Raw genomic sequence first — 16,424 nt, 5'->3', positions numbered from 1 at the left:
CAGTCAGCCCTGAACCTTTGAGCCAGGCTCCCTTCTTTTATTCTCTCTCCTTCCCTCCCCTCCCCCCTGCTCCCTCCCAGGCCTGGTGTTGGCTGCAGATATAGTGGAGTGGGGCTAGCTGGGCCAAAAGGCATTCTTTAAAACACTGGGTTTTCTGGCTGGCAGTTTTTCGGCTTCATCACATCCTACTCTCAACAGAGTGTTGTCTACATCAGGAATTAGACTGGTGTAACTGCATCGTTCAGAGGTTTGGAAAATCCACACCCTTGAGCAATAGTGTAGACCAGAGCTAAATATATTCAGATGTGCGTTAAGTCCTCTTCGGAGTCACAGTATGGGCTGTATCTTGGAAAGCAATAAATATAGCCTTTGTTCCTAGATATACAACCTTCCTGATTTTTAAAAAGTCCTTTGGAAGTTTGAACAATTAGTCACTTCAGATTTTCAGTTTCTGTGCTAGAGGTTGTAGTCTGTTTCAGACCTTGTTAAAACTGAAAGAGGTCACTCAAATTTTTGTGCTAGAGAAGCCTGATAAACTCCTTCAAAAAGGAGCCTAGAAAAGTTTCAGGTTAGTTACTTACCTTATTCTTCTGTAACAGTTCATCCTTAACATATAACCAAGCTATAACTTAACTCAGTTTATATGCTTCTCTTGAAAACTGTATATAAAAATGCAAAGTCAGTCGAATTTGCTTTTTAAAACCTTACAAAAAATGTCAGTTGGTTGCTATGGAAATTATTGTGACTTCAAACAGGATTATGGAATAGAGCTGGGGATAGAAACAGCAAGAGCAGTAATTCAAAATATCCTGCTTTCATGCAGAGTCTTTAAGAATAAAGAACAAGAAAAGAGACATACAGATGGGATTATACAGAAGCAGAATTATTTCTAAATAGAGCCATCAGCAGCTCTTAAGTGTTTGATTCAATAAAATGTTTGCTTTCTGTGGTGATACGTAATAATAATTATGAAAATACAATTTTTCTTTCCAAGGATTTCAAAGCACTTTGTAAACATTAATGAAGTCTTGGTAGCCCTGGAGATAGGTATGTATTATCCCCATTCTATAGATCTGAAAGCTGATGCAGAGAGTAGAGACTTACGGTTTTACAGGAAGTGCGTGGTGAAACTAGGACTAGAATCCAAATGCTTTGTTTTCTGGTCTGGTGCTCTGTTACTATTAAACTGTCAGATTTGTTTTATGCTAACCTAGAGTACCACATCGAATACCAAAATCTTAAAAGCAATAAAATGAGAAAATTAAATACAGTTTGAATTTGTGGTAATCACAGCACTTAAGTTCCTGAATTTGAGAGAGCCTACTTGATCCTTGATCCTGACCTGGCTAGCTTGATTTAAATCAGCAAGCAGGAAACCATGATTTAAATAATAAATTTTCATCTTGTTTTTTTCATATGTACCTTAGCTGCTTTTCTAAAGAAAAGTTGATTCTCATTATTAGCATAAACTTCAAAACATGTTTTGCAACAAAATACAGCCTTTACACTAAGTTTGGTACATTTTTGCTAGCCAGGACGATATGCTACACACTGTAAGCTATTCTGTAGCTTAATATGTTTGTTTAGATTTTTAATTTTTGCATTTTTAATGTGGTAGAAAATGAGACATTTCTCATTTATGAGTATTAACTTGTTATTTTTGTGAAGCTGCACCTGGGTTGGAAATGAAATTCAGTTAAATGCACAAACAGCATTTTCATAGACTCATACAGGGTTGGAAGGGACCTCATGAGGTCATCTAGTCCAGCCCCCTGCTCAAAGCAGGACCAATCCCCAATTTTTGCCCTAGATCCCTAAATGGCCCCCTCAAGGATTGAGCTCACAACCCTGGGTTTAGCAGGCCAATCCTCAAACCACTGAGCTATTCATACCGCCATTTAAAAATGGTTATTAGTTAAATAAGACTACCTTAATGTGCTGCAATTTATTAATGTTTTTATTTAAAACTGATTAATTAAACAGAGAAAGTATAATCTATAGTTAGTGAATTGAACTGATTGTTTCTGGTCACCCTGTCCTTCAAGATTTTAGAAGTAGTTGTTCTCATTCTCACACTTCATTTTTATTAAGAGGATTGAAAGAGAGGAAACAAGTTTTCCTGCTTTTCAGCTCCCAATTGGTTTCTCAGCTTTGTATGAGCTTGTCATTGAACTGAACTAGTTGAGTAAATTGAAAAGAAAATTTCCTCTCTGCACCTGAAGAAGAGGCTACTGCTGTCAAAAGCTGGTTGACTCTCATCTCTGGTTGGCACAAGATGAGGGAACAATGAAAAGATTCAACAGCTTTGTTTAAGGGGATAGCATCAACTGGAAATGGTTTTTAAAAAAAGGCAAATCTTAATCTTAGTTTCAAGTGTCATACCTGCTATGAAGGAGTTATGCCAATTTGTGACTTAACACTTTTTTAAACAAGTGTTTGTCGCCACTGTTGCTCTGTGAAGGCTCCTCACTTAAAGGAAACAACAGTAGAACCTCAGAGTTACAAACTCACCGGTCAACCACACATCTCATTTGGAACTAGAAGTAAGCAATCAGGTAGCAGCAGGTTCTACTGTAACAGTGAAATTGAATATGCATCATGTTAGATACAAAGTTCAACAAACTGCATAAATTTATGTAGTCTGTTCTAATAATATGTGTTTCCTGAAAAAATTATACTTACAATAACAGGAACAATTAAGTTCATGTCCCTTTTTTGCTACGTTGCATAGTTGTAAAATAGGTTCCCTCTAGAGTTACTTGAAGTATAAACAGCAGCTTTCCCTATAGTATTCAGTGTAGTTTTGTTGACTGTGGCCCTGATCCTGCAGTAAGCTCTGTGAGTAGTTCTCTTGTGTGGAGCTCTCTGCAGTTGTGCTTAGCTATGAAAAAAATGAAGAAAGTCTTCCCCTCACAAGCTGGTCTGTCTCAAAACTCTTGAAGGCAGTACTTTAAGCCTTGTCCGTTTCTAATGTATGGACGCTTTATGTGGTGACAGTGAGAAGATTGAAAGTTTATTAGGAGAGCAGCAAAATAGTTTGTATTATGAGGAGGAATTTGTCAGATTTGGCTTCTGTGTAAGATAGTTGTAGACAAGTGGAAGTATATTAGGGCAGGTCTGCACTACAGTTGATATAATTTATGTCACTGAGGGGTGTGAAAAAGCCCCTCCTCTGTCCTCTGCAGCGATGCAAGTTTCACACTGTCCACACTGGCATTATGTCAGCAGGAGAGCGAGACATAGCTTCCGCTTCTTGCAGAGGTGGAGTAATTATGCCAACAGGAGAGTGCTTTCCCATTGGCATAATGCGTCTTCACCACATGCGCAGTTGCGCTGATGTAGCGCTGTAGTGTAGACTTGCCCTTAGAGGTACAAATGTGAAACTGAATGTAACTTGCAGTAGTGCAAGTAGTAATATTTTTTTGTGTTGGGTGTTAGAAGAGAAAATGTACTCTAAAAGTATTGAGCTAGATGTAAGGGGTTAAGATAGAAATCACTAGATTAAATGGTTATTTGGGTTTACAAGTGTTATCCAAAAGAAACTTGAACACCTGTTTTTCAGGGGCAATAGCCTTTATTATCACCCTGTTCAATAATCCGTCATCTCAAGATAATCAGATTTAGTTGCATGACTTCTGCAGCATAGAGTCAAAATAGCTTAATAATTTGCCATCTCTGAAGAGGCAGTGGTTGAGACTGAATAGATCATGCTTACATTCTAACAAGTCTCAATAAAACTAAATTAAATGCTATAGTCTATCTGAATACCTTAAGCAGTCTGCTGCATAAGAAAACAAATTTAATTTACCAATAGGGGGTAGAAATCTGAATCTGATGTAAGGTGATGGATTCCCTATAACCTTTAAAATTATTATTCATTTGGAGAATTGAAAGATCTGATTTAGATGGGGATTGAGTGACTGCTAGAGCTGGAGTCAGGAATTGCACAGTTGACTTTTGCTCCTCTAAGCAAACCTTGCCTCATATCTTGCTGTATTATCTTGGTTTTGGACGTTTGGTTTCCACTATTCAATTTTTTTAAATGCTCATGGATTGGGGCAGCTAAGGCATGCTAAAATTTGAAGAATAGGTAAGTGCAGCAAGTGCCAACTCAGCTGCAGCATGGGTGCATCCGACTTAAATTGTGGATGACATGCAGGGCATAAGAAGGCTTAACCCAGGGGTGGGCAAACTATGGCCCAGGGGCCACATCCGGCCCTTCAGACATTTTAATACGGCCCTCGAGCTCCAACTGGGTAGCAGGGTCTGGGGCTCGCCCCACTCCACATGTGCTGTGGCTCCGTGCGGCTCTCAGAGCAGTGGCGTGTCCGCCTCTGGCTCCTATGCATAGGGGCAGCCAGGGGGTTCCGTATGTTGCCCCCCGCCCCCAGCGCTGGCTCTGCAGCTCCCATTGACAGGAACTGTAGCCAATGGGAGCTGCAGAGGTGGTGCCTGAGGACGGGGCAGCATGCAGAGCCGCCTGGCCACGCCTCCGTATAGGAGCCGGCGGGGGGAACATGCCGCTTCTTCTGGGAGCTGCTTGAGGTAAGCGCCACCCAGAGCCTGTAGCCCTGACCGCCTCCTGTGCCCCAACCCCCTGCCCTAGCCCTGTTCCTCCTCCTGCCTTCTGAGCCCCTTGGTCCCAGCCCCGAGCACTGTCCTGCGACCCAACCCCCTGCCCCAGTCCAGAGCCCCCTCCCACACCCTGAACTCATTTCTGGCCCCACCCCAGAGCCCTCACCCTCTCCCACACCCCAAACCCCAATTCTGTGAGCATTCATGGCCCGCCATACAATTTCCATACCCAGATGTGGCCTTCAGGCCAAAAAGTTTGCCCATTCCTCTCTTAAAGGTGACCTGCAAAGTATTTTAGTTTAAAAAGTTATTGAGGAATGCAGTCTTTTCTGCTTGATTTTGACTTTAGAAGAAAATCAGGCATGTCAAGCTTGGTCTTTTTTTTTATTTCTTTTTCTTTTTTTTAAACTTTGAGGACCTGTTTGGGGATCTAGGCATATTTGTGAGCTGTAACACATCAGTTAAAGGAGAGATAATGTTTGAATTCTTCACAGTCTGAAAAAGTTATTGAACTTAAAAAGGTGTTAACCCTAAAGGGTTTTTTAAAATTCTGACCAAAAATCTTGCCCTTTTCAACAGCTCAATTATCATTCTTTTGGCTCTTCTGAAATCATTTCACTAAGTTATGCAGTTATCAAACCCTTCCATCCTAGATAGGACCTGAATTTCTAATGTTAAAAGAACTAAGACTTTCAGACCTCCTTTACATAACAAGTAAAAGAATTTCCAAGCCCCATCTTCCCCTCTCTCTCCCCCCACCCCGCACGCGCACACACACATTACCTTCAAAACGGCAGAGCTGGCTTTCCTACTGAGCATGTCTGCTACGTTTGTTGGTTTAATGCTTAATCTTGTTTCTGTGTGGCTTGCTCAGAACATCCTATGTGGTGTGTGGGGTACAATGAGGAACACAGATTAGGATATAAATTATATAATTTAGGTGAATATATAAAGCTCTTGGGAATCCTGAATAAAAGGCAGCATATAGAAGTAATATTAGTTACTATATGACATGCCACAGACTTTAGAATCATTCAGATTCAATAATATTGCACAATTGTGCAAGAAGGTACAGTGACGATCTCATCCTACATAGCTAAAGAGAGCTGACCTCATTAACAGTCCCAAAAGAAGCTATGTAAGAGCAAAGTGTCACTTTCTCTTGATCTTCAGATGCTAATTTTTAAGTGTTCCTATTTGTTCTGAAGTGTTTTCAAATCTTTAGCTCCTCCATCTCATTTGAAAGATCAGAACTACAGTGCTGGATTGATGTCTAACTGTAGGAGAGATGGCTTTTTCTATGGCATGGGTGTCTAACTGTCAATCCTATGATGCAGTGTTTCCCAAACTTGGGACGCCGCTTGTTCAAGGAAAGTCCCTGGTGGGCAGGGCCGGTTTGTTTACCTGCCCTGGCCGTGGTTCGCCGCTGCAGGCCAATGGGGGCTGCGGGAAGCGGCGTGGGCCGAGGTGGCCTGGAGCGGCGAACCACAGCCAGTGGGAGCCGCGATCGGCTGAACCTGCGGATGCGGCAGGTAAACAAACCGGCCCGGCCTGCCAGGGGCTTTTCCTGAACAAGCAGCGTCCCAAGTTTGGGAAACACTGCTATGACGCATAATCAGTTTGAAGGCTGAAGCTGAATCACTCCAAAAGGATTGTTGGGTGCCAAAGAAAATTCAGCCACTGAATTGGTGGAAATTGATAACAGGTCACCTAGAGACAGCTTGTATTTAAGTGGTAAACCAGCTTTAACAGCAATAACCTCCCCTCTATATGTAGAGGGACTATTTTCTTCAACTAAACTACATAGCAGTTCATTTGAAGTTGAGGAACTAGTGAGCTAAAAGAGCAAAGAAGCTAGTCTTCCTATTTCAGTTAAAGAATTAAGCACTAGATAAAGCTGTATTCTAGAAAGCCTAGTGGGTAACACTAATTACAAAAGTATTTTCTTCTTGGTTATTAGTTTCTCATTTCATTTTAAAGCTGATCATTTGTTTTGATGCTGGTCAATTTTCTGCAAAAGAAGCAATGTGTTGAGGATCAAAGAACACCATAGCTTCAAAATTACTCCAGGTTTGTTTACAGTGCCTAAATGAGGTTGTGCTGTATCATACATGTGAATCCCACTATGATGATGCACAAGACTGACATAGGAAGTTTTTAAGTTGCTGACAAAGCTAGTCCTGCAGTAAATATTCACTCTGCCCTCTTTGGGCCCCTGCGGCAGATTCCTTTCTGAAACAATGTGGAGTGCCTCTTTTAGTTAGTCTTCATCCACCTCACTTCCTTGGTTAGTACCATTAGTTTGTTTGGCTGAGGTTGATTTTTAAATTAGCCCAGATATGGAAGTGTGGAACTAATGAGCAACAGGAAGAAATCCATATATACCACCCATTGTTATAATTTTCACACACACACACACACACACACACACACGTCAGTATAAGAACCTACAGCACAATGTACATTTTAGCACAAATAGATAATCTCTGAGCAGTTGTGCATTCTCGAGTCCTCTATTAGCAAAATAATAATAAATTTAGTGTTACTGGTCCTACTGTATCCACAAGCACAGATCCAATGGCATATTAAAAGCATAGCTCCAGCAGGCCCCTGGGCCTGTGCTCTCGATAAGTTACTCTCAACAGGCCATCAGTCATGAAAAGCTTTGCCTGCAGCTTTGCTCATCAATCTCCTTAAGAGGACAAATTTAGTTTAACTACAATCCGTATTTAATCTAATGCAGTCCCTGGATTTCTCGCTGATCCCAGACAGAAAATATAGGTGTTTCCTGCTACAGCAGCCATACTCTGGTTTCAGTCAGTGAGTTAGAGAAACTTCTGGCAGACGGCTTCCAGTTTCAGGCTCCTCCTATCAGAGAGCTCTTCTTAAAGTGACAAAACTTGTAATAGGTCATTTGTCATAACACTTCCCAAGGCTGGTGGCAATTGCATAGCTATTTAATACATTGTTATCATAGAACTGATTTATTTAATTTGATAGTTTTTAATGATCTTTTTATAAGCCCCCTAAGCTCAAGTACCTTAGTTTTAACAAACAGACTTTAGAACCATTTCTCTTTTATTTAAAGAGACTTCCATTCTGTCACAGAGGTGCATCAGTGTGTACTGCTGTTACTTTGGGAAAGTTGGATTATCAGGTCCATGCTGAGAAAAATAACTCCACATAACTATCTGGTCATAGCAGATGTCAAAAACAGTTATAATTACTTATTGCAGCACACATAGCATATCTCACACAGAAATCTTTCTTACATGTGAGTGTGTAAACTGGGAAAGTTCAGCTGAGTTTCTCTTTAATTCTTCTGGCAGGCGTGTGATTCCAAGTGTTTCAGGCTTCACACTGTGGCCCCTGCATTTTACACTGCCCCCTGGAAGGCATGACTCTTGCAGCACCTATCACTGTGCTGCCACAGCTACTTCTAAGAACACTCACTGGGGTAGAGGTGGAAAGGATTCTGAATGCCATGGGGAAACAGGGGAAGTTACTGTAGATAGTCTGCAGTAATTTGGGCAAGATTCCCCTCTGAACTTGAGGGTTGATGAGAGGGAATCAGATCCCCACCAGATTCTGACCCCCACCTATAGCCAATTATTTTAGTTTATTGTTCATTTACTGTGTGGTTATAATTAACTAACATGTTATGTCATATATAATCATTGTATGCTAAATAGAGTTAAACTTTAGGATTATAGAAGTATAAGATTGATCAGTATGTAGAGTAGAGGTGGGCAAACTACGGCCTGTGGGCCACATCCGGCCCACGGGCCCGTCCTGCCTGGCCCTTGAGCTCCCTGCCGGGGAGGCCAACCCCCCGTGTTGTCCCCCCTCCTCACAGCTTCAGCTCGCCATGCCTGGCAGCGCAGCTGTGAAAGCCGCAAATGTGCTACTTCTGGAGCACCAGGACTGGAAGCTGTAAGTGGTACACCCTGTAAGTAGCACATTCCTACAGGGAGCAATTTAATGCACTACACCCAGGTAGGGAAGGCGGTGCCTCCCCAAACAGCCTGGCCCCTGCCCCCTATCCGCCCCCTCCCACTTTCCACCCCCCTCAAAACCCCTGACCCATCCAACCTCCCCTGCTCTTTGTCCCCCGACTGCCCCCCTGGGACCACACCCCCTATCCAGCCCCCCTGCTCCCTGTCTGCCCCAACCCCTATCCACACCCCTGACAGGCCACCTGGGACTCCCACGCCTTTCCATCCCTCCCCCACTGTTCTCCGTCCACTGACCACCCCTCTTCTCCCCCCCTTCCCCCAAACCTCCGCCCCATCCAACTGCCCCTGTTCCCTGTCCGCTCCCTGGGACCCCCTGCCCCTTATCCAGCCTCCCCGCTCCCTTACCATGCCACTCAGAGCACCAGGACTGGCAGCCGTAAGTAGTACACTGTAAGTAGCACATTCCTATGGGGAGCAATTTAATACACCACACCCATCGGTCCATACAGTTTCAGAATCCCAATGTGGCTCTCAGGCCAAAATGTTTGCCCACCCCTGATGTAGAGGGAATACACTTTTTCCTAAATTAACACCTGGATACACTACAAAATACAACAAGGCATCAGGCAACAAACCCTTGCTCTTGTTCAAATCTATGCACAGCACGGGGACTCTGAGGTTAGGGAGGAAGTGAGTGAGCATGTTGTAGAAGTGGCACTCCTCTCTTCCTCAGTACGTCAAGAACTACGTGGGGGCTTAGGGCCTTAGTTAATGTTAATATGGTGATATCAGTCTGCCTCAATAATATTCCTTCAATAGGGTTATTTTACCAAGTGAAGCGAAATGATGCTTACTACAGTCAGTCTTCACTAATTATACATCTGTTGGTCCCTGTAAACGAGTTCAATGTTTATTGGTCAGCAGTGGGTACACAATATTTAATACTTATAGCGCTTTCTATGCATAAAGTCCTGTACACATGCTAACTGACCTTCAGAACCAATATTTATCTCAATGGTGACTGTAGGCCTGAATCCTTAACTAACAGAAGCTTTATGCTCTACAGAAGGTGAGCTTTCAAGATTGTGAAGCAATTAGCCAGCCCACAATCATGCCAGAAAACTTTTTGTGACTGGTTAAAAATGGTGTGTCCTACTCTTGTTAAGAGAAGATCTGGGAAAAAATTTTGATTGGTGTCAGGATTGTAGAAACAGGTGCTTTTCATAGGAAATCAAGTTCATATAAAGGAAAGGCTAGGACTACTATGGAGAATTAAGTGTATTGAAAGTATTCAGGACACATGCTTGAAATAATGTATCAATTTAAGAGGAAGTTTTGAGATTAATCTGTGCCATAAAATGTCTATTTTAAATAGTGAGGAGTTTAAGGAATGAATGTTAATTTAGTGAGCACAGTAGGCATCAAACAAAATGGTATGTTATATCAGAGAGCAGATGACACATTATAAAGTGCCCCTTGAGGTTTTGTAGGTAAGGTTGAACTGACTTTTCTCTTGAAGCAGGGATTCATCCGCTTCTGTATAAAGAATTCAGCATATCCTCAAATTATAAAATCTTACTGAATATATAGAATGTGGTATGTATTTGTGGCTTAAATGCTAAAGGTCCTCTTCCAGCCCCCAAAGACAAGGGCTTCAGTCTGGCTCATTCCCAGCACACTAGGAATTTATATTTTTAAGTTCAGGTTCTTTTCTGGGGCTCAGTAGGAAAAAGATCTTTGTGCGTCTTCCCCCAAGAAAATAGATTAGGTATGGTAGTCATACGTTCCCAAGACCTTCCACTGGAATATGTGGAATGGCCATCTAACTGATGTAGCAGTAGCTGATGTCAGTAGTATGTGTCTGCCTATGTGTGTTCACATGGGATAGGTTCGAGCATGGGTAGTCGTGTAGGCTTAGATAAGACCTACAGCATTTCCATAAAGTAATCTTATTAGTCTGATATTTACCTTTTTAAGTTAGGAAAGTTTGGGGGTATGAGGAGGCTGTAAACATTCCTATAATCTTTTAAAGGTATCAGTATTTGCAAGAAATTTAAGGGGGTATTTTCTAATTTAGATTTTTACTATCCGCAAAAGAGCATTCACCACAGACTTTGGACACACTTGACAAATTTAAAACAGACTAACAGTTGACCTACTGAGAGCACTACCCCAGCCACACCAAGCTTATTACTGTTGGAGGGTGTCCCCACCCTTCCCCAATTACAGCCATTATGTTTCTGTTATAGCTGTAATATCAATCATCTTGTGTTTGAGGACTGATAGTCATGGAAGTGTTTGGGAGATTAAAGGCACCTTGTGTTCCTCTCTCTTCCAGGCCATTGATGAGCCTCCGTATTTGACAGTGGGCACTGATGTGAGTGCTAAATATAGAGGAGCCTTCTGTGAGGCCAAGATCAAGACAGCAAAAAGACTCGTCAAAGTCAAGGTATGTAGTTTTCCTGTTAATTTTTCAGAAAAATTAATGGATATTCTGAATGCCATAACATGCAGATACACTTTACTCATGATACACTCAAGGGGCTTAGTCACACCCACTACTCAACTCCCCTTCCATGCTGACTGGCACTGAAAAAAGGTGTGGCATTTAGGGCTCCTGCATGTGATACCTAACCATCCCTTCAGGAGCATCATGCCTATTTCTTTTCTACAGGCAGTGTTTTCAGTCGTTCTTCCTGTGATATTCCTTTATGCCTGCCTCCCACACTGTGGCCTCTAAAGCCACAGGCTGGTCGTACAGTTATAGTCTTGGGACTTGTCTAAGCAAATAGTTAGTGTATGGCAAGTTTGGGAAGTAAATGTGCCTCATACTAGCTTGCCAGACCCTAGGGGACTGTGTGGACCCTGCTGATGCTCATTAAAGGGTCCCCCATGTATTTTATCTACTTCCACTTTGAAAGACATGCTTTTGCATTCCAACTTGGCATGTACTATCTGTTTGTATAGACAAGCCTTAAGATAATGAGATGTAGTTCATTTTACATTTATTTTTCCATATTTAGACTTTTACAGGTAGGTTTAAGGCAGTGCTTTTTAGGAACACATGACTGCCATTTAGCAGACTACTACTGCTTCAGAGAAAGGAGAGGCCTCTTCCATCTTCAGATGAAGCATCTAGTTAACTGTTAAATGCTATTCATATGTGGACAGGAATTCCTTCCTGATCCCTAAGCTGTCCAGTTGATAGTCGAAGCAATCAGTAAAAAGCAGATACAGTCTATATGTATGTTGTAGAGGGAATACACAGTATAGCTTTTAAAGACTTTTATAAAATTGTTAAAATACAACTAGAAGTATAGAGGGCAATTTCTGGACTTGTCTTGAGCAGTTAAGTCTATTATCGATCATCTAAGTTTGTGTGTTTGGATAATTGTACTAGGAAAGCGCCTGCTCAAGTTTTCTTATCCATGCCTATGAAAAGCGCAGTGGAGAAAGCTAGGAGGGATCAAGAATTAAGGAAAACTCAGTGCTGTAATACTATCTGTTGCTAAATTGCATCTGAGCTATTGTGACAAAACACTTAATTGAATAATGAATCTTCAAGAAAATGTTTTTGCCACTATAGCTCAGCTGAAATCTAGGAGCAGAATATTACAGTACTGAGCTTTTCCAAAAGTGCTCCTGATCCCTGCTAGATCCTTCCATTGGGTTGCATGGTTGGAATAAATGAAACACCAAAGTAAGTTTTCATCGTTATTGTAGTGAGCACTTGATTGTTTTCTGCTATTACTGACTTGGATTATAAAGTGTTTGACTCCAGTTGCATGACTTACCTCTGTATAGACAGCCACTGCCTTAGGCTCTCAGCTGGTGTCTGCTGTAATGGTAGACAGCTAACACTCATCCAAAATATAGGGTGTATTTTAAAAAAAACTTTAACGAAATATGGTGCTAACAGAACAGTTCACAAAGTTGTTGCAACATGAACAGTTTAAGGATTTCTCCTCCAGTTTAGTGAAATCTGTTAGGAAAGCCCTCCAGTGTCCCTAAGCATTTAATATAATTTGACTTTATTTATTAAAAGTGTGCATTTACAGAGTGGATTAGACATTCTGTAAAAGGAAGCTGCCTTCAGTATGAACAAACAATGGGTGGAAAGTGTAAACTTACACCTTATTGATCTCTATGAAATGATAGACACAGGAAAGGCAGCGAGGGTGGGATATAAGTGAGACCCACTAGCCTGTGCTATGAAGACCTTCCATAAAAAGTTATCACAAAACAGATTTTATGGCCTGATGATTACCTGAAGCATCTCCTGAAAGTGGTAGAATAAATCTTTGTTGCCTCTGTCTTATTTTATTAACATCTGAAAACATCCATCACCTGCCCCAGTTAGTCTTAATAAAACCGTTTTATACAAGAACTACAAGGACATTTTAATATGGATAATGTCAGGTTCACATAGGCTGAGGCAGAATTTAACACAAGGGGCAATAAACTATAATTTAGTTAATCTGAGATGTTGGTGTGCATAGTTGTGACAGGTGCAGTCATAGCAGGACCAAAGGATGCAGTAGGCTGAAGTGACTCCATCTCCACCAACTGTCTCGTGAATGTGAGAAGCAACTATGTAAAAGTAGCTCCACTTGAACCCTCAAAACAATGATCTACTACACTGTAACCTGTGAGGAGCTGCCAAAGCCTGCAGACATGCTCTGGTCAGATCTGGCTATAGCATGTGTACAAGGAAGAGTACTGCCCTGACCCTCTGAACTACCATTGCCTTAAGATCCTGTGGGAAGGACTAAACTCCACTCATTAGTTTTTGTGTGATTAACACAATGGAATCATAGTTACAGATCACATTCTAGGCTGAATTTTGGTTTGTTTTTTTTTTAGCTTAAAGGATTCTTATATTTTTCATTCTAGTAGTCATATTTTTAAATGGCATTTGCTGGGTTATTTCTTTAACAGCACCACTGAGTTTAAAACTATTAAATATAATTAAGTACAGGAATTGTGTTAGAAGTAAAATAAAAATCTTGACTTGCAGTTTCTGTAAGGTTTCCGGCCTGCCTTGATAAATAGCCACTACCACTAAGTAATATTTTCTTTGAGTGGTAGCTTTATACAGGTTTCACTGCATGCAATTCAACCACACTGGGCTAGTGCATAAAAACCTGAAAGTGAAATAGACTAGAAACTTACTATAAATAGATGATACTAACTTATCTTTATGGTCTGAACTACCATGATTGTTAGCTTCCTGGAGCAGTGACTGTCTCTTCACTACACATTTATGCAGTCCTAGGACAGTCGAGTCCCAGTACCTGTTTGGGACCTTTAAGTGCTACAGCAGTGCAAGAAGTTAAAATAGACTAAAGTAAAATAGTGATGTTCCTAAGTCTATTTTAAATTTGAGATGTTTAACAAATAAGGAGTTTAAAAAGTTCTTTAATCTAACAGTGACCCCTAATTTTCCCAAAAGTTATTCAACTCTTTCTGGCACACTCTTGATTTTTAAAGATTTTCAGCTGACACTTGGCCATATGGGAATTTTTCATCACTAGCTGACTGCTTCTGAATTTTTTTTGGTAGCCACATTTTTCCCTACCCCCAGTTGTTTGTAGCCTCTTTTCCAGTCTCCTATCACACATAAGGGAGTCATCTTCATTTTAAGCAATTCTACCTTCCTTACCAGGGAAATCAAAATTATCTTTATAACATGAATTTTAGCTTTGAGATTCTGTTTAAATGTCATCAGCATGGTCTATTTTACATAATTCGTGTAGGAAGGTAGCAACAGGCTTTTCAGGGCTAGAAATGACTTACTTGCTATATAACAAGTAGCTTTAGCTGTTCTCTTTTCCTCTCCTCCCCATTTAACTTAGTGGTGTATTTCTAGAAGCGGTTGTAGGTCTTGTATAAAAAAATTCCTATATAAAAGGCACAAGAACTTAACATAATTCAAGTTTTCTAGCAAAGAACCATTATTTCTGCATCAACTTCCATTCAACTCAATAAACTGAATTAAATATTAAAGCAAATAATCAGTTCAATATTTTTTGTTAATGGTATTGAAGTCATTTTTGGAATGTCTCACTTTTACACTTCCCCCAACTCTTACGGGTGCTACAGAATTTTGTAACAGTGCAACCGTATTATAGATATTGAAGTGGGAGACAGCTGAGATTTGGAGCAGTTTGGGCTTCTAAAAGGTGTAGGAGGCAGTGAAGTTTCATGGTTCAGAAAGCAGAGGCTTTTGGAATGGAGATGGTGGCTCATTTCCTCCCCCCTCCCACAAGATAGGGTTGGGCATGAACTTAGTTTTACCCAGTTCTCCCATCTTTACCCTATCACCAATATAAACTGCTGCACCCAAAGCTAAGCATGTTAGTTGAAGGTTTTAGTGATCATTTTTTAAGTAGTTATGACATGTAAATAATCTTGTTAGTTAGTGCCTAATTAAGTTAGTTAGTGCCTAATTAAGATGAATGAGGGCAGTTCATACTTCGAGCTATTTTTCCAGCTAGTTCAGTTAGACTTGACACACCATTGCTCAAGTAATTTTCTTCCCAGCAGTGAAGGCTAGAAACTTAATTTTTAAAAAAAAGTTAGATTTTTTTCTTCCAAAATCTCTGGCAAGGGGTCGTTTCTTTAACTAGTTTGTTAGCATTAAACACAAGGCCTCCTGCATGTCAAGTTCCTGGACCATTAATTGTTGGTACATCTACACTGAATTATAAAAAACCCAAATACAATATTATGTATACGGATAACTTCATGACTATCTTCCTTCGTTTACCCTTTTGTAAGTAGGATACAACAGTTTAAGTTCCTCCTGGTGAATGTGGTGTTTCCAGTCTGTCCAGATACCTGCTTTGTCTGGAACTACAGTCTTAAACAGTCACAACTGAAATTAGACTGCTTGCATGTTGAAGTACAAGGGATCCATCCTATCATTCATACTTGTACAGAAACCATAGTACCTGAGTTTCTCCAAGCTTTACAAATATGGGGTTAAGAATTAATCTTTAAGAAAGCTACCTGCTTCAGAATATTTCCATCTTACACAAAGTGCAGTGGGTATGTGTGACAGGGTTTGAGGGTGTAAATCCAGGCCATTAAGAGGTTGTATCACCACTTGCCGTTGCTACTCTTGGTGCCTGTCTGTGCTTTGCTGCTGTAGCTCCCAGCCTGGGATGCTCACAATCAGCCAACAGGCATGCAGATCACACCTTGAGTGTCTGTGTGCCAGACAGCCCTGGTTCAGCAGCTCTGACATCAGCAGCCTGTCTACAATCCCACTTTGACTTCAACTGCAAGGTGACCCCCACACACCCCGATTTCTCCAAAATCATGTGCTCTGCAATGTCCAACCCTCTCTCAAACATTTTAGAGGAACAAACAAACCATATTATTTCTCTGAAGACACGAAAGCATATCGCTGCTCAATAACTTTATTGGGGTAAATACTCCCCTTCATTTAAATAGTACACTGAGTTGGTTTATAGTAAAAATAAAATTTATTAACAACAGGACATAGGTTAAGTGATGCCAAGTAAAAAGAATAAAGTTAGAAAGGATTAAAAACCCCCAAAATGTGAAAATATGCATCTAAAAGTCTGAAACTTAATCCAGCAAGATATACAGGCTTTGTGCAAGATGGCTTCTCTCACCAGTCTCCCTTCTTCCTAGCCATGGCTGACTTTCTCTCAGTCAGGAAGTTCCAGAAAAGCACAAAGGGCTGACTTCCCTTGTCTTCCTAGGTGAAAAGATCTTTGCCTAAACAGGTTTCTTACCTATATTTAGTTTCAGAGACTTCAACCCCCCTTTGGTTGAAGGACCCATCTTTCTCAGTTCCTAAGAGTGCCTTTCCCTTGTGTCTGTCTAGTAATGGATGCCAAAGATGGTCTTTGGTCTTTGCTT

At 40.9% G+C, this 16,424-nt stretch overlaps 1 protein-coding gene across 3 annotated transcripts in view; it reads left to right on the top strand.

Annotated features, from left to right (window-relative positions):
• ARID4B (AT-rich interaction domain 4B) overlaps positions 1–16,424 on the top strand; it is a 142,442-nt gene that overhangs the window by 25,955 nt on the left and 100,063 nt on the right. For all 3 annotated transcript variants that reach the window (XM_075126910.1, XM_075126913.1, XM_075126909.1), the window contains exon 3: positions 10,870–10,980. In XM_075126910.1, coding sequence (XP_074983011.1) covers positions 10,870–10,980 — 111 coding nt within the window. The remainder of the gene's footprint in view (positions 1–10,869; positions 10,981–16,424) is intronic.

Source organism: Caretta caretta, chromosome 3, assembly GCF_965140235.1.
Source record: "Caretta caretta isolate rCarCar2 chromosome 3, rCarCar1.hap1, whole genome shotgun sequence".
Classification (NCBI taxonomy): Eukaryota; Metazoa; Chordata; order Testudines; family Cheloniidae; genus Caretta; species Caretta caretta.
This window is presented reverse-complemented; position numbering and strand designations above follow the sequence as displayed.